The 27,964-nt window shown below is 46.0% G+C and overlaps 1 protein-coding gene across 1 annotated transcript; it reads left to right on the top strand.

Annotated features, from left to right (window-relative positions):
• The first annotated feature begins 1,147 nt into the window (after positions 1 to 1,147).
• Positions 1,148 to 27,846, top strand: LAPTM5 (lysosomal protein transmembrane 5). Its single transcript, XM_082494262.1, has 8 exons — positions 1,148 to 1,289; positions 11,050 to 11,143; positions 20,540 to 20,616; positions 21,302 to 21,430; positions 21,977 to 22,102; positions 22,646 to 22,741; positions 25,998 to 26,090; positions 27,059 to 27,846. Exons 1-8 carry the CDS (start codon positions 1,203 to 1,205, stop codon positions 27,131 to 27,133), a joined length of 777 nt encoding a protein of 258 aa, XP_082350388.1. The 5' UTR covers positions 1,148 to 1,202; the 3' UTR covers positions 27,134 to 27,846.
• Positions 27,847 to 27,964: the final 118 nt, after the last annotated feature.

Genomic DNA, 27,964 nt, shown 5'->3' on the forward strand with positions numbered 1-27,964 from the left:
TCCTGCCAACCACAGGGCAGGAGTTGTACTGCTGTCATCAGGTTTTTGAAGAATATGAGTCCATCTTCTTCCCCAGCTTGTTATGAGATAGGATAAAATGCAGTGTAATCACCAAGCAGTGCAAAAAAAAAAAAAAACGATAATCTTTTCCCTTTTCTTCTTCATTCAGCTGCGCTTAGCTCTTATTTGCAAACAGTTTCTCACAAATGTAAGACTGAAAAACATAGAGGCATCCTTAAAGGGAAAAAAAAAAAAAGAGAGAACCATGTGACTTCAAAACCTGGGGCTTAAATAATAAACTGTCAGATTTGGTGCAATTCCAAAAAAAACCCATGGGAATACGCAACAGAACCCAACTGCATTGACCCTGCCCTGTCCCATAGAGTGGGGAAAGAGGAAAAGAAAAGAAAAAAAAATGTTTTTTATGAGAATGGTAATAAATATATAGCACAGACAAGAAAAAGAATGGTTTTGATGAGAATGGTGATAAATATATACCAAAGAGAACATTTTATTAAGTTCAAGCAGGGGTAGACAGTCTGACATCCTGCACAGTGGCTAAGTCACCAGGCTCAGATCTCTCTGTTGCTTTTCTTTTCCAGGAGCTGACTAATGTAGATCACATCAGCTGCCCCAGGAACCGGGAGCAAGTCTGCAGATCTCAGCCAACAACCCTGACCCTTGGAGTCCCACCACCCTCCTGGTCCCAGAGGCCGGGGCTGCTCAGGCATCGGCTCCCAGGAGCGCTTCCAAGGAATGGTGACTTTGCTGGCAAGGAACGAGCCGCTTCAAACAAAGGAATTTGGATGCCTCGCTGTAAAAACAGCGGGTCAAGTTTAAGGTGAAATTCTTGGCCCCCTGCTTTTGTTTCTGCTGATTTTTGTAGGACAAAGCTGCACCCTGCTTCGGAGCCCTCCTCTCCCCGTACACCTCACCCACTGGATACCACTTGCCCGAAGCAGCATTTGTGCTGACATTTGCCATCTGGGAAGTGCAAGCAGTTAAAGATCTGTTAGAAAAGCAACACAATTTTGCTTTCTTTATTATTGAGAAATCAAAGACCTCATGTGACTTTGTAGATGACTTAACACATTTATAGACCAGGAAGGAAGTTGAGCGGCACTGCTCACTTCGCTTTCCAGTGGGGCGGTTGCTGCAAACTCAACCTCCTTAACTCACAGCTGTGCAGAAGGGATCGGAAAATGACCGCCCAAACCACCGCCGAGCCCCCCAAATGTTGCTTCTTCAACATCAAGACAGCAACAGTCGCTCTAGGGATCTTCCACATGGTAAGTTACAGGACTGAAAGCGGGGACAGGGAGAGGGAGACAAAAAAAGAGAGGCGGAGGTGTAGCCTTTGCAGGAGGTGTAATCATTGCAGATCACAAGGTTTCCTGACTGTTGACTTCTCTGTGTCACCAAAGGAGAAAAAACAATGATTTAAGAGGGGTGGACAAAAGAGGAGACGGTGTTGGGGTGAGGCGGGGGGGGCAGGAAGAGATTTATTGTACTGGGAGGGGTTTTTTAACTATTTTTTCCCTGGCTTTACCAATTGGAGCTCATGGAAACTCACTCCGGTTCCTGTTTTTCCCTTGCAGCTTAATGCAGGGGCTCTTACCCCTGCAGGGGTGCGTAGCTTGGCCAGGGCTCAGCGTGGCTAATTGGCCACTCGTTGGTTAGAAACCGGGCAGCACGGCAGCAACGCAAACTGCGGGAGCGCTGAAATTACGGGTCACTGGAGGGAGGAAGGATTTAGGTCCCGGGCAAGCAAAGAGCGGGTGGGCAAAGCTGCCTCATTTCCCTCTCTACGGCCAGTTGGGCACCGTACGCACCGTTTCGGTGTCCGTTGGGATGTGTGGCTGTGTTCAGCTGCTGGCGTAACCGCTCGGGGGTGGTTGCAGAAGGCAACGAGTGGAGGCAGCAGAGCCTGGAGGGCATATTTCTTCCCCGCCACCTGGTTGCACAGAGGTGCTTTCGGGTGGCCTTAAGTCGCGCTGAGGATGTGGTTTCTCGCACAGCAGAGGCACTTAAAATAATCCCCTGCGTGGCAGCGGGTGTGCACAGTCATGGGTTGGGGGCCCGCAGGGTGATAACGGTTAACGGGGGCTCTTAACCCCCTCCTTGCGCAGGGGACTGTGGAGCGAGGGGAGCTGTAGCCTGCGAACACGTGCCGGGGATGGCAGCCGTGCCACCCGTGGGAAGGACACGTCATGGTCCCCCTGCAGCACCAGTCTGCTTTCCTGGGGCAGGAGGAGCAACCCAAGCTGCCTGAGCAAATCCTCACGGCTCCAGAGCTCCCTCCTCGCTCACACAAAGCCAGGAGAGCGGGCCGACGCGCCGGTTTAATGGGTTTGACTTCCACAGTGCGATTCCAGCGTGCGTTGGTGGAGGAATCGACTCATGAAATGAAAGGCAAAAAAAATCCAGAAATCGGTTTAGGTGCTTTTTTGGATAGTAAGATAAAGGGAAAGCTTCAGTGAATGGTAGGTTTTTATAAACACTCGAGGAGCAGCAGCACTGTGGGCTGCTGGAGGCAGCGAGAGAGGGGGGTGGCTGTGCTTGGGCATAACCCCCCCAGGTTTGGGGCAGGAGGGGGCCCCGTGCCAGCCCAGCGCAGGAGAGCAGAGGAACTTGGGTCCACACCACATCTTCATGGTAACTGCCAACACCTTTCCCCTGGCACTACTTGAAAGCCAGGCATTTCCATGCCATATTTTAATACTTTAATTTTGCATGATTTAATATTTAATAACGCGATATTTTAAAGTGCCATTTCCGTGCCATATATTAATCTTTTGGGGACCTCAAAAACATTATGAGAGTGGTGAAAGGAATCATGCAATTTTACAGCCTCTTTTGCCTTCTGCTTTTTGAGCATCTAGATTATACCCTGGGCAGGCTACTTGTCTTTTTGCCACAATCTCAACGCTTATAATCTCCCTGCTTTAAAGAAAAAGAAATTGCTGCATTTCTTGTGCATTCTCGTGACCTCGAGGCACAGAAATTGAAACATATGAAAGCTGAGAGTCTGCAGCAGAGCACAAGCAATTTCTGACAACCAATTAAACATACGGCCATCACAGGGGGATGGTCATGAACTGTTTAGAAATGGGACCCTCATAGGAAATATGGCCAAGATCTGATGAGGAGCTGGCAAAATTAAAGGTCTGTGCAAAGGTGGGAAAACACAAGACAGGGAACTACGACACATTTTCTCCAGAGAAGAGCACGCGGTGCGACTTGAGCTATCTGTTATCAGTGGTGAAACAGAGGTACAGAAAATGAATTATTTTTTCCTGACTGGGAGGGCGAATCATAAAAAAAAACCTTCTTTGCCTCTCTCAGAAGTCAGCAAACGCTTTGAACTGAGGCACATTTGTCTCATAAGTGTCTCACTATGATGCCACTAACAACAACAGAGATTCCCGATTTGCACCAGCGCGTGATGGAAGAGAACGAGACACCACTCTCGGTGCCGGTGGCTAACAGGGAAAATTCAATTACCAGTGACGTCATATGAAAGACATGTTCTTTCAAAAAAGTTTTGTGGGTCTGTTAAAGACACCAGGTCAGTTTTGAACAGCGCAAGGCAGAGAACCTTGGAGTGACCCTTCACACTGCTCACAGGAGAGACCTTGCAGAGGAGATGCAAAGGTCCACTCAGGGCAGGCAAGAGAAGCTGCTTTTCTTTGCAAGATGGCAAAGGCAGAAGTCATAAGGCTTATGTCCTGAGTCTGCCCCAAAGTCCGGCAGCCTCCCAGCCTGTCTCCAACAGCAGCCAGCAGCAGCTGCTTTGAGAAGAAGGTGTTGGAAGCAGGACAGGTACCAAGTGATCCCTGTCCTGTGCATCCATCAGTACATCAGAGACTTCTTGAGTTTGAAGTTACATGAAAACTGCCATGTTTACTAACTAACTGTTGTGTTTAATAATCTTCAGCTCTGTTCAGTTCGTATTTCCTTTTCAATCATTTCTTTTCCAGGTTTGACAAATCCTAGTGTCACAGGACTCTCTATGAGCAGAGGCCGTTTCATGCAAAGTCTTTTTTATTGCTGTGAATCTTACCCCTCTCCTGACTGTCAGCAATGGTGACATGGCTCAAGTCAGAAATTATGTGTGGTACAGTTGTGGTGTTGTACTTTATACCTTAACGTATATGAATGAACAGATAGGTATATGTTACAAAACACTTAGATTCTCTAAAAGAAGGGTAAAGGAAAGATCCTGGGCCCTGAAGCCAAGAAGGGATGCTGCCTGGCTCGGGGCCAGCGCCTTCTGGAGCAGATTGGTCTTGAAAAAAAGCGGTTGGAGTCGTTCAAAACAGAGCCAGGGTGCAAGCTAAGTATGGCGCTATTGGCAACGAGGGGGTCTGGTGCTGGAGCTACCCATTGACGTTATTTTATGTAGGACAAGCCTACGCTGAGCATATATGTGACTCTGAGACCATTTTTAAAACAGACTTGCCCATCACCCGCAGCGTGTCTTAAGTACATTCACAGGAAAGGAATTAACTGTAATAACTCCCCCTGATATTTTAATGAGAACCAAAATCTCACATTGCAGCCAAGGTCACCTGCATGTGTCCCATTTCTTCTCTGACAGGGCATGGTTTGGCTCCCCACTGCACCTGACCGTTCACAAGCAACATGAACTCACCATGGGATCTCACTATGGTTTTGGAGAGGATCCTGCACAGCCACAGCTGTGTCCTTGCTCTGCTCTCCCTCTGCCCACATGGGTAGTCACCAGTGCCAGGGCTGCTTGGGTAGGAAGCAGCCCCGTGTCTCTATGCGACAGCTTTTGTGCAGTTCAGTCACCACCACAGTGACCAGCTGGATGTGGCTGGTGATCAGGAGGGTTTGGAGTCACCCTCTGAAACTTTGTGGTGCATCATTGCGAAACCAGAACAGTGATGACTATAAGCTACAGGAAAGATGGGGAGGGACTCTTTATCAGGGAGTGGAGCGATAGGGCAAAGGGTAACGGTTTTAAACTGAAATAGAGTAGATTTAGATTAGATATTAGGAAGAAATTCTTTACTCCGAGGGTGGTGAGCCCCTGGCGCAGGATGCCCAGAGGAGCTGTGGCTGCCCCATCCCTGGAGGTGTTCAAGGCCAGGTTGGACGGGGCTTGGAGCAACCTGGGCTGGGGGGAGGTGGCCCTGTCCATGGCAGGGGGGTTGGAACTAGATATTCTTTAAGGTCCTTTCCAACTCTAATCATTCTGTGATTCTATCACGTGCACAAACATGGTGTACAAGATCAATGCAGGGCATGTGGTGCCAGGGAGCATTAGCACTTTAGATGCAACTTGGGTTAAGACTAAGGAGCCAGAGATGCTCTTGAAGGCTGGGGTTGAAGCAGTAAAGGATATGGGAATGGGCAGGGGCAGCCTGAGCCCTCTGCTCTTCAACCCTGCTGCTGCTGGCTCCTGACAGAAGGACCATCATTGCAATACCAGAGCCTGTAACTGCCCAAGTCCCTGCGGGTCCCAGTGCGTCCATACCTACTGTATCATCTCAGTGGGTTTCTTTTACAAAGAACCCCTTGAGAAACAGTTTGGGTTTTGGGGAAGTTTGTCTTATGTTACTGCTTTAAGAGATAACACAGAATAGCAAACGTGTTTTCTCTACCTCTTCTCCACCTTTTTGATCATGTAGCTGCAGCTGGGCAGAGGGAGGGGGGAAAATGGGATTTATAACTCAGCAGTGACTTGGATGATTCGCTGCATCAATACTGTTGGTTTGTATCAGTGTAAATTATTGCTGTGGGTCCTAGTGATGAATCATAGTGATGCTGGGTGATAGCAATGCCATCAAACACAAGCTCTCGGGCTTTGTGGTGATGTCTTGTCCTCCTATAAATTAGATTTGTCTCTGCTGATCTCTCCATAGACAGTTGAAATAAATCGTGGGCATTCACAAACAAACGGGGAAGGAGAAAGAGGGGAACGAGGAGGGGACAGGGCTGTTTGATTAGCAAAGATTCACTGGGTGTTGTGAGGTGACTTGCAGGTGACTTCCAAAGAAAGCATGGAGGAGTTTGTCCTTCTGCTCGTTGACTCCTCCCAGGCACGAAGAGACGTCTAGTTATTTGACATTAACTTCAAGAACAAGGCTGGAAAGTTGCTTCTGTGCACACAGCATGTGCAGAACACCTGCAATTATTTTGCTACTAGCCCTTGATTAGAGCCAAAGGAGGTCTTAGGAAGCAGCACGTCTGTAGCTTGGTCTGGCTTCTGTTGCAGCGGAGCTCTTCTCTTTGGCACCTCTTTAACTCAGGGAGCAGAGTCTCATCTCTGGGACTTTCCCCAGGCCCAGTCCTCACCTGTGGACGTGACTCGTGTTGGTACAGAGCTGCAATTCACTGTGCCTTCAGCAGGCTGTGGCTGACCCGAGATGTTCAGCAGACCCTGTGCTGCTCCCTCGTCCTTGCACAAACCAGAGGGGAGAAGGAGGCAGCAGGAAGGAAGAAGATGAAATGTTTTGAACAGAAACCAAATGGGAGCTAAAAACACTCCTCACTTCATCCTACCCTACCACAACCACCTTTAAATTAAAGTAAAAAAAAAAGGCAAAGCACTGAAAGTACGACATTTATATGTGGTACTATTTGCGGTGCTGGGTGTCACCTGCTTGTGTGCACCACTGACAGAAAGCTTCACAGCACTGCTGGAGCCGCATGTCACTGTCCCCATTGACTCCTGTTCATTATGGCTTCAAGCTCTTCTTGGGTGAAAATGAAAAGGAGCAGCCATCACGCCAAAGCCATGTGCATAAAGATAAGTTATTTGGAGATTAGTCAAGCTGCACATATTGCAGAAAAAAAAAAAAAAAAGGCCCACGACACAACCTCTAACAGCAGTTTAACCTTACTCAAGCTGCAGCAAAATTATTCACCGGGGAACGGGGGTTGCATGCGTCATGCTGTTAAGAATCTGCCTTGGAAGACAGCCCCAATTTAGCTGCCTTGGTTTAACGACTGGCTCTACCTCAGTCCTACACTGTTTGGCTTAGCCACTTCATCTCCCCGTGTTACAAATCTTTTACCAAGAAACTGGAAGCACTCCTTTTAAACGGAGGCAGCAATAAGATGAGAGTTGTCCTCCAAAAGCTGCAGCTGCAGGAGATAAAATAAGAAGGGCTGGGGAGTGGCTGGGAGACCACAGCACCCCACACAAGCCGCGAATGGAGGCGAAACTTCTTTTTTTAAGCCTGCCTCTCTCCTCTCATGACATAACAATACGAAAGGGAACTGGATGCTTGTCTGAGCGGTCCTGTCTGTCTGAAATGGGAACCTTTCGGTTTCTTCTGGAACTGAAAGGTGAATCTCAAGTAAGAATATGTACAGCCTTGCAGAGCAAGGAGTGCCAGGCAGACACCACATCAATCTTTCTCCATCTTCTTCTCAGCTCGAGGCGAGCAGCCAGCTGTGGGGGTTCATCACCCTGTATGTATATTCTCTACAGGAATAAATGAGATATTGTCACATGCCAGGCAGCAGCATGTCAAACCCAAAGTCAGGTGATGGAGAGGCATCCTGGTCCTCACACAGCACTTGTGATGGAGAGCCCAGAGAAAGGCACGCAGGCCGTTGTGTGTTTTATCTCATTGCAGTTCAGTGGCTCATTCTTTCTACACAAAAGCCCTTTTAAATGGAAAGTTTAAACCAACTTTCACTTTAAAAGTCTTCTCCTTAATCTTTCAGCTTGGGCTAGGGTTTTCTATCTGATGTGTACTTATTTTATGTGGCTGTCCTTGGTCTGGTTGTGTGACTCATTTCAACACTTGCAAGGTAACCAGGAGCACTTGCTCTGCTGTTCCCCTCTTTGATATACATTAGAGATGGTTTTTCATATTGAAGTGTAGGCTCTGGTTCTGCTCTGTCTATAAATCCATCTGGGATGGGAGCATTTGGGATCTGCTGTCCTCCTTTCCTGGCTTTCAGGAATGAAACTGATGTTTAGGGCTCAGGTTATCCATTCTGCTCCGGCCTCCATTTAACAGAAACCTGAAAAAACAATTTCTTCCTATATTTCCCATGTTGACATTTGAGGGGTTTGACCAGCAGCAGCAATAAGGGAAGTGAAATCACTTCGGGAGCATGTACATGAAAACTCTCAGACAAGTTAGGGCACTTGAAGTCAGCATGTCACCCCCATGTGTTAAGAGATCCTTTACATCCCAGGGGAGACCATCAAGCGTAAAGAAACTTCAGATCGATGCAATTTCATCCTTGACAAGGTTCAGTGCTTCCATGGGACTTCAAACACTGCTACATTAAACTGAATCCATGTTAACTTTCTTGTGTCCCCATGTAATGAGATCTACATATTTCTCCTTTTCCTATCAGCCTCACAAGCAAATTGCAAAGCTCATTTGCTGCATGGCAAAAAAAAAAAAAAAGAAAAAAAACCCTGTGTGTCTCATGTGGCTGTTGAACAACCTGATATCAGACAGGCCAGGAGAAAACAAGACACATTCTTTCTTCCAACTCAAACTCTAGGCAGATTTTAAACTCAGAGGGAAGACCAGTGGTGGGACACAGGGTCCCAGTCCCCACTGCAGCAAGAGTGTGGCTTGGTGGACACTCGCTCTAGAAACAAAGGGCTCTGGGGGATGTGCTACAGCTCTTCTGGAAACTGCACTTGCAGCTTGTGGCACAGAAAGTTGATGAGTTTGGTTTTGAAGATAGTTTCTAGGTCTCCTGCAGCTAACGCAGAGACAGGGGGAGAGTCTGCCTTCAGTTCCTCTCTGCTGCAGGCTGTCCCTCTCAGCCTTGTTTCCCCGTTTCTGGGGCAATGAGAAGCCTTTCTTTCCATGCCTCTCTGTTTTGTTTGCTTGCAATGCCAGCCCTAGCACATCTGACTACACGTTACTCCAGCCTGAACTCTCCCTGGATCTTGTATGGCACCTCCAGCCACTGCTCTGCAAAAGACAAAAAATATTTCTTCTGCTCGCTCAGCAGCTAGGTTTGCCTCCTCTCCCTGCAGTTGCTGGTTTTGTGCTGTTTCCCACACATGAAGTTTGCAAACACGAGCGCAGACCACAGCAGTTCCGGTTCCTCCTTGCCTGCATCATTTCTTTAACTGGTTGTTGAAACGAAAGGCTGCTATTGCTATTGTGGAGAAGCTGTTTCAGCTCTGTGGTGCCTGAGCTTGAGTTGATCTCGGTGGCAGATAAACTTGCTTCCTGCATCAGTGTGAGGTTCAGGTGACTTAGAGACATGGGTTGTGCAGTCCGGATAAAATGGCTTCTCTCATTCACCTCTTCATGACAACCTCTTTTTTGTTGGTGGTACTTCCGTTGATGGCTCCTGTGCCTGGAGAACAGTCTGCAGAATGGCTGCTCCCAATGTTGGACCCAGTGTTGGTGGGGCGAAGGTGAAGAGTCTTGTTGGTGAAAGTGGAGGGTCTTGTTGGCACAGGTTTCGCCATTTTTTGCACACTTGAGGATTTCCTCTCCTGCAGACTCAGTTCCCACATCTCTGAGGGAAAAACGCACAGGGCGTGATGGTCCCTTCATTTCTCCTGGTCTGACTCCTGCTCTTGGCTCTCAGGCTGTGCCCTGTTGCTGTGATAAGAGGTCCTCCTGGACAGGGGTAAGGCTCAGGCAGAGAAGAAGTGGCAGCTCTTATGCACAGCAGCAGAGAGGTCAGAGAGCTTATCCAGAGAGTGGGAGGCGGCTGCGGGGTGACAAGCCTGCATCTCCTGCGGCCTCAGGGAACGTAGCAGCAGGTTTCCTCCCCAGCCACCCACACTGTTAAGGCAATTTTAAAATAACACAGCACCCACTATGCTGCTTTTGGAAAGCACAGCTGTGGGTGTAGGACTGGCAGACCATGCTGTGCTCCAGCACATGCAGAAGCAATGAAAGACATACCAAGCATGAGAGAGGACAGCAGAGATCGGAGAACGAGGAAGAAAGTGATGAACAAGATGGGATGCGTGATGGAGTCGGAAATGGGCCGTCACACTATGCAGTGCTGAAACTGTCAGTAAAGTGATGAAGGATCGATAAATCGCATCAGAGTAGTCGTTTACCCCGAGAGGCGTTATTTGCTCTGACAACACTGTGACTGATGCTCCACTGTGGCCTTGGACTTCTTGTTCTCGGATCCACAAGAACTTTGGTCCCCTTGGCATGTCTGTAGCATACATGGATTGTACATAGCAGGGTGGGATTGTCCCCAGGAGGGATGTGGTGGGGTGTCTGGCCTTGTGGCTGCTCTTTTCCTGGTTTTACTTGCACAGAAATACCCTGGACCTGCTTTCTGAGGTGCCCCATGGTGAGGTCTCCAGCCTTACAGAGGTCTTCTGCAGCTCCTGACTGCCCCAGTGCCCTCCATGAAACAGGAGCTCTCCTTAACCTGGGGCTTAGAAATTGATTTTTCGCTGCAGATCATCACTGTTTGGGTATAGAATTACAGTGCTAGAGCTGAGAGCACAGCTCTCGACCTCACTCCATCTCACAGCTTGCTCAACTCAGAATGGGATCAACCATGGAGTCTGGGGTTTGATAGCCCAACTTGGAAACTTGGTGGGGAAGGGAGAGAAAATTGGTTTTGTTCAAAATGTGGAAAAAGCACATTTGGAGATTTTTATCAAATCAATAAAAGAAGGAAAACTGTACTTCTGTCAATGAAGTAGTATAGGTAGACTTACACATAGCGGTTTATTCTTTTTGTGTTTCTTTTTACTCTTTATACTATTGTTGCATTTAGCTCAATTCTGAAGCAAAATGTGATTTCAAAATGTAAAGCCAGGACTTTATGGATAAAAAATGTTGAAACAAAGCTCATGAACTTTGTAATTCCTCCTTCCTTCTTCAGAATTTGGCAGAAAAAGACAGTTAAACCCAAACCATTAATAAACTGTTGGGTTTTGCCTCAGTGTTTCCTTGTAAAGGATTTTGAACCCTTCATGACTGTCTCACTTGGAGACCCATCCTGCATTTAGGCCTGTGGCCATTTCATGCTCCCTGGAAACAAGTTTGTTGATAGGAAGTTGGCCCGAGGCCCACTGAATTGTGTCTTTTGCTTTTGTTCTCTTAGGTTATGAGCATTTTGCTGCTGATTGAGTACTCCCTGGAGGTGGCGAGCGGGAAAGGCTTTTGCAAAGACCTGGACAAGGATTACTACAGAATTGGTAGGTGACTGGGATACTGGAAAGCAGCAAAGGTCTGTGGGGTTGAGAGGGAGCCCAACGTCTTGCATTGATCCCTCTTTCTTTTTCATCAAAGAAAATTGGAAACTCTACATTCAGAGCAGATGGGCCAAAAGCTCAAACCCATAATCAAAATTTAGGCTCTAAAGCATTGGATTTTGGTTTAGGCCATGGCTGTGTTGGTTTTTGGGAGACCAATGTGGAGCCCAGAGAAGTTGTCTCTATTTCAGTGGATCGGGCCCTCAGCCCAAACTCTCCTGTACCCTCATACTCCTCCAGCCTTCCCACTGCGGCACACTCTGCATTAATCTGACAGTCCTGGCTTCCCCTTCTCTTTCTTTTCACCAGCTGTAGATCATTTAAGCCTGACACACACTGTTGGCTCCCTTCACACGTTGGGCATTTTCCAGGAAAACACTGAACTGCCTGACCAGCTCCTCAATGGACCTAGTCTGGCCAGTGACTTCAGGGTCCTGGAGTGGGGACAAATGACAGCCCCACACTGGATCCCATGGGTGTGTGGTCTACCTGATGTTGCCACCAATACCATGCCCTCTATGCCATGGAGCCTTCCTCTTCTCATCACCTGTCTTACCATGCAGGGGTCTCCTACATCACAGCTGAAGGCACTTCAGAGTGCCACAATAGCCTACTGCCTTTCCCCCCTGTCCCTTTGGCCCCTATCCCCAGATTTTCCCAACCCCTGTTGTTTTTTTGCAGAACTTTGGTTGTCTGGAAGAAGCAGCTTGGCTGTTTCATATCCCACAAATCATCACAAGCATCACATTCATCACGGTTGATTGAATTCCTACAGTTTGATCTCGGAAGGATCTAGCTTAGCTTTCAGAGACCTGGCAGATATCTCATGTGGGGTGCCATTTAAAAGAAAATAAATCCCCAAACCTCAAATATTACTTAACCAGGCTAATTCTGTGTAAAGCTGTTTGGAGGCAACATACACAGGGTGCTTTTTCCTTTTCTTAGTCACTTTTCAGTGTAAAACCACAAGTTGAGATAACCCTTCTCTGCTGAGCGCAGAGAGATGGAAACCCTGCATTGTCTCTCCCAACGGAGAAGATTCATAGTCAGAGAAAAATGCAACCCACAGCAGCCAGGACTTGCCTGTTCCCTGCTTGTCCAGCGTGTCTCTCCCCAGGCTGCAGGCATGCACAGAGAGGGCCCTGTAAGTGTAGGAAAAGGAAACCAAGTACAGCAGATTCTGCACATCCGAAAGTCACTTGTCCCCAGGGTAGGAGTCAGACATAGTGGAAAGCACCAAAACAGGCACAGTCACTGTTTGGGTGAAGTTATTGCTAACAGATGGGTTCGCATTTTTCAAAAGAGACCAGCTGGGTTTTTGGAGGCACCGCTGTGATCCACCAAGGCTGTTTTGAAAGGCATCAACAGTGAGCGGAAAATGGAAATTTGGGCGAGTCCTGCTAGAAGGACACCGAGCAAGGGTCTGCTGTCACAGGTCTTTCACACAGGGCATTATTTCCAAAGTAGTCCAGTCTGGGTGGGTTGGCGGCTACTTTGCTTAGCTGTGGTCCACAGAGGTCCCTCTGCAGCTGTGGCTCAGCTCAACACCCAGTGTAGACTTGCGTGACGACTGCTTTGGAAAACGCTTTCTGCAGAGCGTTCCCATTAGGGCAACATGCAACACACCGAACAAGCTCCAAAACCCGGCTGTTTGCCGGGTGGCTGGGATCAGCACAACGTAGGTAGGAGCATCCAATTTTCCATTTCTGTCATGTGTGTTTCCAGTTTAAATTTTACAGATAAAAACTGGAGAACTTGAGGTAAGTGTGACCTTAAGGTCTTCCCCCCTTTCGGGGGGTTTGGTGTTCTGTGGTTTGGTTTGGTTTGGTTTGGTTTGGTTTGGTTTGGTTTGGTTTGGTTTGGGTGTACCTGGCTTGGAAATGAGCATAGTCGGAAATCTCTTGTCCTGAGGGTGGAGTATGCACATGCATTCTGACTAATACAGTGATCCGAACTGCTGAAAACTGAACATGACATTTGCGGATCCGAATACTTTCCCACAGATAGAGTTATGTAAAAATGACAATCGTTTTTCATTGTTTTTTGCCGAAAGATCATCCAAGGCAAATAATTTTTACTTTTCTTATCTAAGTAACTGAGCAAAATATTCTTTAAAGACAAAGAAGCAAATCATTGAGATGGATTTTTCAGATAATTTCCATATGAAACCACTATATGCTTTCTAAGCAAGACGTGCATTTCTGCAAATATGGAGGGTTTTCTTTAAGAATAGAACCATTCTGAGTGAAATTGGCCCCGTTTTTAACAACCCCCCCTCTTCCCACACAATCAAAATGACAGGTCTTCCCCCTCCCCCCTCTTCCACTGCCTCCTACGCAAAAAGGAACATTTTATAATGAAATCCCCAGCACTTCCACTTGGCTTCTCTTCCCAAGCATTTCAAAGGGCTCTGCTTGGGAGATTGTGAGTGTTTTCTGATTATAGTTGGAATAAACCCAGTGCAACCCTTCTATTTCCAGAAACTAGCAGGGAAGCAATACAGCAAAGCAGTACAAAAAGTTCAATTTCACTTCAAAACCCAGATGGAAGAGTTGGAGAACAATTTGGGGAGAGGTTCTGTCGATGCCCTCAGCATCTGCTGCTCTATTTGTAGATCCTGCCAGATTAAAGCACGTCTCAGAATATATAATGCTAACGCTGTAGTCATGGCCCAAGAATATAAACAAGGCGAGGTTTATGGGAAAATGCTTTTCACATAATACAGTAAGAAAAAATACATATAGGAGTTCTTTATAAGGAAGCAGAGCTCCCTCAAGATTTCTCAGCGGTATGTTTTGCTGCCTTAAAAAGAGGGCGTGGGATGGGCCTCGACTTCCACAGGTATGGTCAGGGAGGGGAAGGAGAATGGGGATTGTTGTAGGTTTTCGCGATTGCCAGGGTAACGGGAAGGGTGACTGGGGCAGCTGCCCTTAGAAGAGGGATGCTCTGCCCCTTGCAGCCTGCTATTCCTTTATTCCCTGCTGTCTTGGCTTACAAGATGCCACTGGCAGTACAGGACTGAGAGCGCTCCTCTGAAATTTGCTTTTCAATGGAAGTTGACCGAGAAATTGATATAAGACCTGCTGAAAACGACGGATTAAAATGGGAAGATGACCCAGGTTCTTCTTTGTCTTTAGGAGCCTTAAAGATGATTTTCCCACCCCCTAGTCGGGCCAGTGCCAGGAGGTTGGCTAATATAAAGTAGATCTAAATTTACTGCCTGGCTAATATTCAAGAAATAACACAAGATTAATTTGGCCAGGCAGAGGGAACAGGAAACAAACTTCGCTGCGTGGTGATTAGGGGCATTCAGTTGCAATTTGGAAGAATTAGGTTCACGTCTCTCTGCTCTATCTCACCTATAGCAGAAATTTGGATGTGCATTCCCCATGCAGCCTCTGCCATTTCCAGTCTATTAGAAATCTCATCCTGGAGCTGAGAAGCCTTCCAAGCAAAAGCCTTCTTGGCAGTGCTTCATTCCTGATAGCATATGAGCTTTGGCAGACTAGCTTTACCTGCTGGAAAAAATAAAACTAAAAAGCAATCCCCCAAAAAACGTTTCAATTAAAACCTCCTTTCCAGTTCTAAGCCACTAACGTGAATGGTTTTCTGCCTTGAAAATGTTACACCCCACTGTTTGCCACAGGTCAGATCTTTAGGATGTCTTCAATCCATGCCTGTGTACAGTCTGAGTGTTAATCACTTTTATTTTTCATTAATGACTGTACAAATTGTCACTGTGGACAAAGTACAACTGGAACAGTTGTTTCAATTTCTGTCCAGTCAGCCAAGAAAAATACCTCAATTATGCCTAAATGCCTGTGTGCACAGCATATAACATATCCTACGCACAACATACCCTATGCATACCACATCCTATGCAGAAAATACTCCCTCCTTCTCTAATGAAAGCAGATCGGGCTAGAGGGACTGGGAGGCTCCTTTCCCTTGCCGGTTCTGCCCATCCTTTGAATGCGGCTGCCCAGAAACAATTCCCTGCAGCTTATCAGAAGCACCGAATCAGACACTGCCGTCCTTGGCAAGCTGTGAATGCAACTGTTAAACCACAGCTTTATGAGCCCTGTTTGTATTTCCCATGCCAGTTTATTGGGCTATAAAATAGAAAGGGGTTTCTCTGCATTCATGGGAAATATTAGGAGGCATTCAACGTCCCTCCTGGCTGTGTTCTGGGCACAAACCCTCGTGTGAAGTTAATAAAAAATAGACGTTAGGCAAATAAATGCTCTCTCCTCCTGTTGGATGGGTGAGGGTTTTGGTACTGCTTGCTCGCACTGCAAACATCTAGTGCAGCTCCACAGAGGCTCTGTCGTATGTCCCCGTTCTGGTTACCGCCTCCCCAAGGCAAATGGCATTGACTTCACAGCACATATATATTCCTCCTCATTAAATTCCCTGGGATCTCTGGGATCCCAGGGATCAGAGAATTTGAGTAAGAGGATTTGAGTAAAAGAATTTGAGTAAGAGAATTTGCTAGTCTCAGAGAATTTGAGTAAGAGAAAAAAGCATAAGAAAGAGCATGTTTATTTATTTGTTGCTGCTGTTTATTCCTGTATCTTTTTAGAAGAAGGTCCACCTCAAAGGGGGCAAGCTCTCTCCACGCTCTCTGCCAGCAATAAAGCACCACCGCCAGCATGGAAGTGACTGTGGCACTGAAATGTTCTTGTAGGTACGACATTGTAGGGCTACAGCAGTGAAGCAGGCTTTGTGAGGAGTGACATTTCTTCCCTGCCTGATTTTGTAATCATCAAATGAAAGCAAAAGTAAGGTGGATCCCTGGAGGTCTCCAGTCCAATCTCCTGGCTGACTCCAAAGCCGGGGCAGCTTGCCCGGGGCTTTGGCCTGGTGAGGTTTGTAGATTCCCCAAAATTAGAATTCCTTAACCTCTCTGCGTCCCTGTTCAAGACGGCATCACTTATTGTAAGATTTTTTTTCTCCTGTTATATGGCATTTCCTTTATTTTGACTGTTGCCTCTTGTCTTGCAATAACAGCCCTCAGAGACAGTGCACCTTCCGCAGGGACAGACCCTGTTACTCTCTGAATACTGCAGCACTTTTTAAGGTACTGTAGAGGAAAACAGGTTATTCCTGAGACACGAACGCAGATGAACATGTGGGAGGAACAGAGGGGAAAACCGTGGAATGATGCCCCTGTGTTTGAGATTATACAGGTGCTCAAGCTTGGTATATATTCCTAAACTTTGCCCTTTCCTGAGGGTTTTTAAGTACAAAAGAGACAAACGTTCATCCTACAAAGGCCAACTAAGCATGAAGGGGAATACTGAAGAGACTTAAAAATTACCATCTTATATTTTTGAACGGCAGATGCCGGGCATGGAAAGAGCCTGTTTGTCACAGCAATCTGGTCTCTAGGTTCTGCTGTGGCTGCAAGTGCCTCAAACCCCAGGGATCCCCAGGGATCTACTGCTGGTCCTGGAAGGTGACTAACGGCTCTGCCAGGACTTACAAAGTATTTCAGGTGGCGTTTGGCCTCTCTGTAACAGGTACTGCATTCCCATCTCGTGGAGGGTTTGCACAGACGGGGCTAAGAGCCAGCAGCTACCACTGACTAAGAGGGTCACTCCTTTAGCCCATCTGCTAAATGTGCTCCCACAAAGGCAGAAGTCACCTTGTTTAAGTAGAATCTCGGATTACTGGGATCAAATCCATTGGTACTGAAACGTCCCTGGAACGGAGAGATCTGCTGCCAGCAGAAAGGGTGGCTGTGAACAAATAAGAGACAGACAGTGTGTGGAAAGTTCTTTTCTCTTTTCTTTCCATCCCTTTGTGTCTGTAGGATTGTGGGCTTTTTGTTTCTCTGTTATTTTGTTTAGAGGTTTTTTTGATCTAGGTTCTGCTTGGAAAATTCAGCTGGATTCTGCTGGCAATTAGCCTGCAGAAGCAACGGCCAGTTGCCCAATTAATTAGCAAGCCTGCCGAGAGAGCTGGAGCATGAGACCGTGTAGAAAGAGGCAGAAAAACACAGCTGCCTTGAATCCGAGGAAACACCGTGCTAAAGAGATAAATCCTCTCTGGGGTAAACTTCTGGTGGTTGGTTCTGGGAGGAAAACCGGGGAAAATGGCTTCAGGCAGACTGGGACCACCTCCCTTTATGGCTTTTCCTGCAAAGGCTGAGTCTGGCGTTTTTTATAAGCTTTTTTTTTGTTTTGAGTTTATGCTGTCCTCATGTTAATTTTTGGTGCTTTGCACACTAGATCACAGCCTTGTGTCTACTCTCCTGCTTCTGAGAGGTGGGTTTGGTTTTCTGCCTTGACGCTTAGGCTCTTCCATGCTCCAAGCTGTGAGCAGCACCTTCTGCGGTAAAGCCCTTTCCCCGTTGCTCTCTCTGTTCTCTCTTGGGGTTTGCTGGATTTGGGGTTTCTTTCTTTGCTGTTTCCGAAGACTTCTTCCCCTTCTGTGTTTCAGTTCTCATTACTTTATGGTAAACAGATCCTGCATTTGGCTTTTTATCAGGTTATAAGTAAAAGCTATTTTCTTGTTTTGTGCCGTCAAAACTTTTTTTTTCCTGATTTAGGTTAAGTGTTGGATACTTGTGATCACTCCCTTGGGTCTCGTGTGTCTGACACCTCCATATGCAACAGCTCCTGTAGTGCTGCTCCCTCTCTTGAGAGAAGCTATTTTTGCTTCTTTGAGGGATGAAGCCTCCTCAAAGGGTTTTCACCTTTGAGCCCCATAAAGGAAGAGGCTTCTCCTGCTCAGGGAAGGAAGTGATGGTCAGAACTTCTTTTCAGACTAAAGGTTGCTCATTCTGAATCTCCTTTCTAGAGGAGACTCAAGTGTGTTGCTAATTCTTGAGAAGATCGCAAGGAAAGTTAAAATACCTTTTGTATCAATGCACTTGAATGAAATAAAGTGCACTCTCTCCTAGCAGAGTCACAATGTGAGGAGTGTGGCTTGTGGTGCCACCTTCCCTCCCCTGCTGTCCTTGCTGCCAGATGTGGCTCAGCCCAGCTGTTGGGCAGGTCCTCTACATCCCTGGAAAGGCTCCAGAGCTCCTCAGTATCGTCTTTGGTCTTTTCTTCAACTGGCCTTCACCCATACCCACATTGCTCAGCAGAGCCTGGATGCAGTACTTGACAGTTTGCATACATTGCAGCGGCTGCATCTAACGGACGCCCACCTCCTGCCAGATGTTGCGGGCAGTGCTGGCTGGTAGGTCTGCCCTTCTCCAGCGCGGCTCTCCCTCCCACTTGGGATGACTGTTGGCCTTTGCTCCCTCAAACAGAGTAACTGGACAGATTATGATATAGCTGCGACTGCTCTGATGCTGTGAGGAGCAGCGTTGGTGTTATCTGCCTGAAAAAGAGGGGTGGGTTTCTCTGCCTCAGCTTCTTTGTAAGTTATTTCATTCTGTTGTCAGCAAAGCTGCGAAGTGAGTTAAGGATGCTTTGGTGTATCCCCGAGCACTGAAATACTCCCCCACTCCCCTAAAAATGTAATCTGGTACCAAAGCTACAGGTAGACACTCAAAGCTGGGGGAGGTGGAGGGGCATTTTAAGGGGGGGGGCGAGGGTAAATGGGTAATATGGAACAGTGCTGGATTTCAGGGCAGCTGGACTATGAGGGACCCAAAACACTAAAGCACAATTTCCAGATTTCTTTAGGAAAGCAAATGAAAGGGGTAATGGAAAAATTAGAGTTAGGCGCTGGATTTGTTTAATAGCCATGGAATGAATTGGGCAGTTTGCAAAGGGGAAAATGAACCAATAATCAGAACTTTGATGTTTGAGAAATGTACCTATGGAAAGGATCAGTTGCTTCAAAAGAAAGTCAGAAAAGTTAAAACTTTGGCTCTTTTCTAATAAAATTAAATCATTTATTCAAGCACTTGGGAGTTGGAGACCCCAAACAGATTGCTGCTCTTTTAAATTCAGGTAAAGCAATAAGAAAGAAATTGGAGAGTGAGTTGGAGGAGGCACTGTGAAAGGCTGTACGTTACATACATCACATTATGCAGGGGCGGATAAAGAACGTAGCACTGCTTTGCCATTGGAGTGAGCTGCTTTTTTTTTTTTTTTTTTTTAATAGGGCAACTAAGATGATTAGGGGCTTGGAGCATCTGCCTTATGAGGAAAGGCTGAGAGAGCTGGGACTCTTTAGCCTGGAGAAGAGAAGGCTGAGGGGAGACCTTATTATGGCGTACAAGTATCTAAAGGGTGGGCTGAAGGAGGATGGAGCCAGGCTCTTTTCAATGGTTCCAAGTAACAGGACGAGGGGCAATGGGCACAAGTTAGAACACAGGAAGTTCCGTTCAAATACACGGAAAAACTTCTTTACGGTTCAGGTGACAGAGCACTGGCACAGGCTGCCCAGGGAGGCGGTGGAGTCCCCTTCTCTGGAGATTTTCAAGACCTGCCTGGATGCAGTCCTGAGTCATGTGCTCTGGGCAATCCTGCTTTGGCAGGGGAGTGGGGCTGGATGAGCTCTAGAGGTCCCTTCCAACTCTGATAATTCTGTGATTCTGTAATAAGCAAACCAACTTGACAAAAAAACCCTCATGCTGTCCAGACTGCTACAAAGGCCAAATGTGTATACTGTACATCGCAAGCAAGGTTTTGAGGCTTTGGTAGTCATCGTCAGGGCAGGCTGCAATACCAAGAGGGAAAATTCCTCCCTGGGAGCTGTTCAGTAGGAAGCTGTGTGTAGGTAAGAGATCACCTTCCTGCACCCAAAACCGCTGACAGAGATTATCTTCAGCCCTGTAGGTAGAACTGTCTCATGTTGTTCTCCTCACACGTTTATTTTTAATGTGTGTGTTGCAGCCTACAGCTACAGAGAGTGGCGGTGAGATATTTCACCCTGAGAGTCTGTGGTCCGTACTAGCAGTGGGCGGTTAAAACTTGTGCTTCTTGTCTGGTTGAGAATCTTGCAGATCTTTCACCAGATTTCACTGTTACTTACTTTATCTGTCTTGGAGTCTAAAATAATTTCCATATCAGACTTATTTATCATTAGCTAAAACCATTCTGCCTTTTTTTTTTTTTTTTTTTTCTACTTCATTTTACCTTAACGTTGTAGCCTAGGATATTTAAAACTTCAGTCCAGGCCATAAAGGCTTTTGGCTCCCATGTGCCTGAGGAGACAGGCTGCTCAGCCCAGCGCCTAAGGAAACAGAAGCTTCAAAGAGAGATGAAAAAGTGGGTGTCAAAAGGGAAAAGAGGGTTATCGTCCAGCTGCATGGCATTCATTCCCCAACCTACACAGACCTTTTTGACTTTAACTCTTCCTTAGAGGTATGACTGAATTGGGACATTAGGCTCTGGCTTTTAGTAATGTGGTAATTGCTTTTATTACTTTTAGCTGATGTCGTCACCAGTTTCCTGTTGATCATCATGCTGTTTGTCATCAGCTTCAACCTCCTCCTTGGTGTGGTGAAGGTACGTTCTGCACAAATGACACGTATCGGCTGGCTGAGGCCTGTCTGAGTTAGGAGGGCACTAGAACTCACTGAAGATGCTGAAGTATGATCAAAAAAGCAGATAAATATTTGCGCTGTCTTACAGAGGGGGAAGTTGGCTGGTTTGCAGTCTCAGCCTCATCTGCAAGGCTGCTAACTGCCAGATTTACCAAATCCGGGTGACATTTCTATCAAGACTATTTTTTTGTGTCAAGGAATGGAAATGTTCTGATTTGAAAGTCTTTTATTGCAAAAATTTCCTTGCTCTTTTGCAAATCAGATCCTGGAGGGGAACCGTAACTCCCCTATTACACTGGGGATTCCTCTCCCGCTATCAGGAGAAGAAAAGACCATGCGTTGGTGTGGGAACCCAGCTTTCTCTGTAGTGGTAAACTCTGGGGGCAGCTGAATGACAGCTCTGATGGGATCAAGGGCCAATGTCATATAGCCAAAATTCACGGAAACTTTACAAGGGGGTGAAAAAAATCAGTATCAGTGCCCCTCATTTTTTTCTGAATCATCACCACACTTTAGGAATTCAATGCAGGAATTCCAGGAAAGTATTTATTCTTGGAGTACCTCAATATATGTTCTTTCGGGTATTGACAGCTGGTCTCCTTCTCTCATTCAGAATAGAAATAACTGGCATTGCTTTTCTTTCTCAGAAGAGGGAACGTCTCCTGATCCCATTCCTGGCTCTACAAGTCATGGACTTTCTCCTCAGCCTCCTAACAATGTTCAGTTCCTACATACAAGTTCCAGTGATCATTTCTGTGTCCTCCCTTAGCCACGCGGTAGGTAACAGCTCACTTCTGGGTTGGTCTTCTCTGTTCTCTGTGCGATGGAGACCTGTGCATAATGTACTATGGATTACAGATCCATGTAAAGGGTCGTGATCTTGGGTCACAGTACTTCATGGCAAGACAGTTCCTACACTGACCAGAGAGGCACGATGCAATCCCTGGGGACTGGAGGGTGTACAAGGAAAGCTAGTGACAGCTGGGACGTTGTTTAATTTCCCATGTCTGGGGATCTTCCTGTTGATTTTATTTTCTGTCTCAGGGCTTTGGGGAGGTCGTTCTGGGTGTGCCCATGCTAGGAAGGGTTTGCTGGAGATAGCCTAGGAATATCACTGCTCCAGCTAGAGGCCTCTTCTGAGAAGCTTGTATGAATCAGCCCAACAAGATGATTTGCTCATCATTTTGGCTAGTATAAGTGAATTAAAAGCTTTGGCTATAAATAAGGACAGAGCACAGGCCCAGTGTAAAATGGGGGAAATCTATATAAGTGACACAATCGTGTAATCATAACCAAATTCCTGTTCCCTGCCCTTCTTGCAGCCGGGACGCTCGAAGATCCCTTTCCTGGCTCTGCAGCTGCTGGACTTCTGCCTGAGTATTCTCACTCTCTGCAGCTCCTACATGGAGGTCCCCACCTATCTCAGCCTCAAGTCTTCAGACAATGGGGTAGGTTACGAACAAGCTCAGCTCATTTTTCGTGCTGTGAACACCTATGACGTTTCTTTCAGTGGCTGTTAAGACAGAGTAAGCTTTCTCTGATCTCTATGGTATACCCAGAACTGCTTTGTTTGATGACAAAAGAAGATTTTCCATATGTTCTCGCCAACATGGTGTTCTTGACTGACAGCTCGCTTATGCATGTGTTTCTTAAAAGTACACCTTGTTTTCCTTGTAAGAAACTTATGGATGCAAATTGCAGAGCAAAATGATTTGGATATAGCCTGCCCGCATGCATTGAAAATGCATCAACTTTTCATCTTTATTAAACAGTCATACTTTCAGTTCTCATTTAAATAGTCTTCTGAAAATCTTTGCCAAAGGAGTGCAAACAGTAGGCAGAAAAAGTGTCCCTGTACTCTTTCTGATGAGGAAAGGAAGGTGGCCTGTCCCACCTTGTTGAGAAACTCACTGGGATCTCCACCGCTTTGTGTGACCCTCCTAGAGGGAACAAGTGTGTGTATGATTGGGACTTTCTCCCTCTTTTCACAGGGCTTTTTGCCAACCCTGGAGAAGTTACCAACAGAGGAATATGCCAAAGTGATGGTCACCTTCACCATTGCGTTCATTGCTGTCCTCTTCCTGAAGGTAAATGGCTGCAGGGTCTGGTGAGGCTGAAATGAAGCTCTATTGCCTGGGGGATAGGAGGAATTCATTTTACTTCTCTCTCAAATCTGCCAGGGCACTGGAAAGCCTTGTTGGTCTCTCCTTGGGCATAATAGGAGCTATGCCTCAGTGTAGTGTCTGAGGCAGGTCTAATATTCCAGTTTTATGCTTCTGCAGATGTGAGTTATAAAGCAACTCCAGAAACTATTACTGCCCATTCATCTCTGGAAGGATAAGATGTTTGAAAACAAATATAGGAAACTCTTCTGCTATTGTGTGCCAAAATAAATTAGATCATTAAGCAGCAGGTTCAATCTTCCACTTGGGTGAGTCACTGTATCCACACTGATGTACATGGAGTTATGCACACGGATACCCTGAAATTTAATTAAAACCCATGAGCTGCTAAATCCTGCTTACATCTCAGAAAACTCCACTGTGAGATGGTTTCTATTCTTCTTGCTTCAATGGATCAGAGAACAGGTTTTTCACTGGGGGGTTTCAGACCAGATAAAGAAACCAGATCTTTCCAGGTACTTGAGCAGATTCTGTCACAGTGAAAAATGCTACTTGTTAGTTGGAAAGCATTTTTTTTATTCAGACTCTTCCCAGGTGGCCAGACAAGCCACTGTGGAGTGGAGTGTCTTGTATGATTGCACTGCAGACGTGACTTTAGCATATCTTTTAATGTTTGCATAAACTGTGCAATAAGAGTGGAGGTAACCCTGGAACCCAGCTGGCAGTGTGGGTCTTCAGCAGAAATCTCACTGACCTGGCAAATCGGTTGATTTGAATTTTCTACAGGGTTAGCTACAAGAGTGCTTAACCTGCAATGACTTCTTGCACTGGAGTTTGTAGGAGGAGGGATGGGGGGAGGATAATTAAAAAAAATGGACAGGCACGAGTACTCCTTGGTCTACTAAACTCCCCAAAACAAGTCATTAGGAACCCCATCCTTTAAACTTAGTGACGATCCCTCCCCTCTTCCGTGTGTAGCAAAACCATTTTCATGAGAAAGTTCCTTCCAAGTGATAAAGATCTGATGAGGAATGTGGCAAGAACATGGAATATTTTAAACCTAAAAAGGCCATTTGGCCAATGTAGGGTCCATTGGTTTCAATTCACTGAATGCCCGCACCAAGGTAGCATGTAAATATGTTGGACTAGCTTAGGATCTTTTTGCATAAATTGACTTGCTTAATGACCCGTCACCAGCATTTATTGCTCTTATGCTAAAATCTTGTTTCTGTGTTACCCAGCGCTGTTTGCCTGCCAGCTTGCAATTACTGCCCCCAGGTAGTTGTCTGCTTCCCACACCATAGCGTAATTCAGCTAAAAGATGGTCCGTCAGATGAAGAGATGGGGCACCTGCCCCACCGCACGCCTCTGCCAGTGACCCCACGTGAAACCGGCAAGGCTTTGCTCGCCCTTTTAGCACGAAAGATTTCTCCGACAATGCTAGGGGGATGGTAACGCTCCTCTCTCTCCTTTCTCTCCTATAACACCGGGCTTTCCAGGGACCGTGTCCTATTGCAATGTGGAAGTCTCTTCATACAGCTTCACGGCTCCTTAGCAGCGTGATGGCTGTTTGTATGCTTACTGGTAGAGCCCCAATGGTGATATTATCCGATGTTCAAGTCTAAGGTCCTTGGAGATGCGAAGTATTCAAAGGGCAGAGAGTGAAGGTGTGATGCTTACATAGCACCACTAGGGCAGTCTCCCTCGCTGATCTGCGTATCCGCAAGTAACCTTTATCTCGCCTCAGTATCATAACGTAATCCCCCTCCACCACCAAGGTGATAAGAATGCAGAAGCCAAGGGGAATAAAACATTTCTGATGGGAAATGAAAGAAAGGGTTTAACATAATTACTTCTGAAGTAGCTCACTTCCTGACCTCTAGGACAAGCTTCCCATCCACTTATAATGTCAACAACTGCCAGAGAAGTTTTCCCTCTTCAATTCAGTGTGGAGAAGGGTATTCTACAGTGACTCTTGAGTGTTTTGAGTTAGCCAGTAATGGGATGATCCCAAGGTCACTGGCTGCCTTTACATAAGCTGTGTGTACTAATGTATTCTGCTCAAACCTGGTGTTGCTTGCAGCAGTCTTAACTGAAGTCAACTTCATTGAATTTGGTGCAGATACTGGTTGGCACCGCAGCAAACACATCCAGAATCAAAATCAAAGAAAGGATTTTTTTTATTGTACGATAATTTTTTTTTTTTTTAATTTATTGGGGTTCCTTTTGCAGATGAGTGGGAGCTTTTGTACAGTTTATATGATGGCTTCAGTGTCTTGTGTGTTTGCTCTCTGCATTAAGAGGCTTTTGGAAGGGGGAAGGATTTTGCAATATTCCCTAAAGGTGGTCAGAGTTTGGATTTACCTCCTCATCTCTGGAAGTTTGTTTGAGAGAGGCATTCCTTCAGCTCAGATACTTCGTTCCTTGTTCTCATTCTTTGTCTTGGCTTTGTGTCAAGAAAAACAGTCCTCATTGTTCTAGGAAATCCTAAGCTACATGGCTTGTTCAGGGACATATAACTCCCAATGTTCCTTTGAAAATGCCAACTGTTTTTAAAGTAGAGTCTTACGCCAATAAAAATAAGAGGCACACGACTTTGCCTCGCTACACAGAGTAGGGAAAATATTTATTTAATATGGTATGTTTCACAGGCCTTGCTTATTTTCTTGTGCCACAATCTGTCAATCGATCCATTTTTCTCCAAAAAGCTCTCTATTTATTGCATCTATGAGGTGCAAGGCGGTCTTGTCAGAAAAGCGTAACTATTGCAAGTATAGGATTTAGTTGAATGAGCTGACCTGAAAGGTCAGTCCTAGTTGACCAGGGAGCCTTGGGTCTCTGGGAGGTGGATGTTGTGCCCAAGCTGCTTTTCTGAGACATCTAAACTTTTATAGCCTGCTCAGAAAAATAACATGAGAGACATGCTTTCCTTTCCTACCTGATGGCATTGCGCTCTCGGAGGTCTTAAGCATGTACTTTATATTTAATGGTATTACTAGTCCTACTGACTTCCCACATTAGTGTACTGTTCTGAATAGGTGGAGTTGTCACCTTTCTAGTGTAGGATCAAGAGAGACTGATTTAAGGCCCTGGGACACGTGGTCCCAGGCTTCTACCTCCAGAGAAGACAGTAGGATAATAGCAGGCTGATGGTAAAAGTGGAAATGCTCCTGTTGGTTTGCAATGCAACGGCAGACTCCCCTTTCCCTTTCTCTTTCAGGCCTATATGTTCAAATGTGTCCTGAGCTGCTTTAAGTATATTAAAGCCAGCAAGAGAAAGGAGGTGAAAGTGGACCCGCAAGCAGTTGAAAAGGTGAGTGAGGACTGCTTCAGATTTACACCGTGAAAAGACATGGTTTAGACTGATGAGGTGCATGGTGATCCTTCCTATTGCTTCCTTGGTGGTCTGAGAGATGGTGCAACCCTTCTAATGTGCATTCACAGGTACTAATAATCTGTTTCCAACTATATGATATTCCTCTGACTTTACTTTTGTATAAAACCTTTCAAAGTCAATGGTATCTGTAAGGAACCTGAAACTCGGGTTTCAGGCAAAGCAGATAAATGGGAATATATAACTTTTATTCTCCAAACCAGAGATCTGTTTTAATTTCAGTTGAACTTTGATTTCTGTGCCTAATAGTGCTATCCATGTTTAAAATTAAGTTTTCCTTCACCTTTCGCTGGATCGACATCTGAGAGATTTGGTGCATTGCCCTTCATCTGAAGAGGTTGCTAAATAATGAACATCAATGTCCTTAGATTACTGATGATCTCTTTAATAGCAGCATCCAGCTGCTCTGACACAATGGAAAGGTATTGAAGACCTTCCAAAAATAAGAGATACTCTAAAGATGGATGAGAAGTAACGAGGAAGAATATGGAATGCTAAGTGTAGGCATTTGTCTTGCTGAAACTTGGCAAATACGATGAGCCTTGTCTTGCCAGCAGTGTGCGCCCCTGCTGTGCATGCATCATGGCCCTCTGCAATGATCTGAGCTTAGCTTCTTTGCTTAGGCAATGAGGCTTACATTCTGGACGTTAAAGGCCTTGGTCCATTTATTGCAGCCATACTTTGGGAGAAGGAGGTGGGACCGGCATCAAAGTGGTTATAAAGTGCTGCTGACCTCTAACGCTTCTGGATTTCTGCCCTTTGTCTCTTACAGCCCATGTGGTTCTTTTACTCTGCTTTGAACTAAGTAGAGAAACACATCTAAGATCAAATCTGCTTGAAACCTTTCGTGTGATCCCCGGAGCATAACTAATAGTCTTCTCTTTCAGGCTGTGCTGCCATCATATGAGGAAGCCTTAGAGTTGCCTTCCAAGGAATCCCCACCGCCCTATGTAACAATCTAAGCTCTGCTCATGGAGAGAAGACATCTGTATTGCTGTTGGTGCCTCTTACCCCTTCTTTCAGATAGTCAGCTTCATTGAGAAGTCCTTACTTTATAGCAGTATCATGCTTATTACAATCCACCTCACTTTATGAACCTACAAGGAGTGACGGTGAACCCCTGGAGTTGGTGCCTTGTTCTACTCTGGCAGTTTTGAGTTGGTACCACCAAGCTGCAGTACTAACTTTAATAAACTTGGCACCAGGCACCTCAGAGGTTCCCATCACTGGCCTCTGACATCTGGCTAACGTGAATTGTAGGCACTGGCCTGAATCCCTTGTCAGGCTTGCTTTATGCCAGCAAGATGCTGTTTGTCATCTGTATCGCATCTAACTCAGCAGCTGAGACATTTAGGAAGTGGAATAGGGGGAAAACGGGCAACAACCTTTTCTCTGAGGTAGTCCAACCCTGAAGCTACGCTAACCAGCATCCCTTAATGAGGACCCTATGGGAAAGGGATCAGCAAAAGAATTAAGATCTCAAATGAACTACAATGCAGCTCTTATCCTGTCTGCTTATGATGGTGATTAATAGTGTATACTCCAGAATATACAACTTGCTGGAATTGTCACAGTATTGCTCTGCCTTTTTATACCTGAGTGTTTGCATTTTTTTGCTTTTAGTGTGACTTGGAAGATGAGTTTCAATAAAAAAAAAAAAAGCTAATGGATTCAATATTTTGCTGTCTGACTTCTGAACAGTGCTGTCTTTGCTGCCTGAAGTACGTCACAAAGAAGCAAGAGTTTCCTTTCTGAAAGGGCAACTAAGGGCAACTAAGATGATTAGGGCAACT

Source organism: Vanellus vanellus, assembly GCF_965231255.1.
Source record: "Vanellus vanellus genome assembly, chromosome: 22".
Lineage (NCBI taxonomy): Eukaryota > Metazoa > Chordata > Aves > Charadriiformes > Charadriidae > Vanellus > Vanellus vanellus.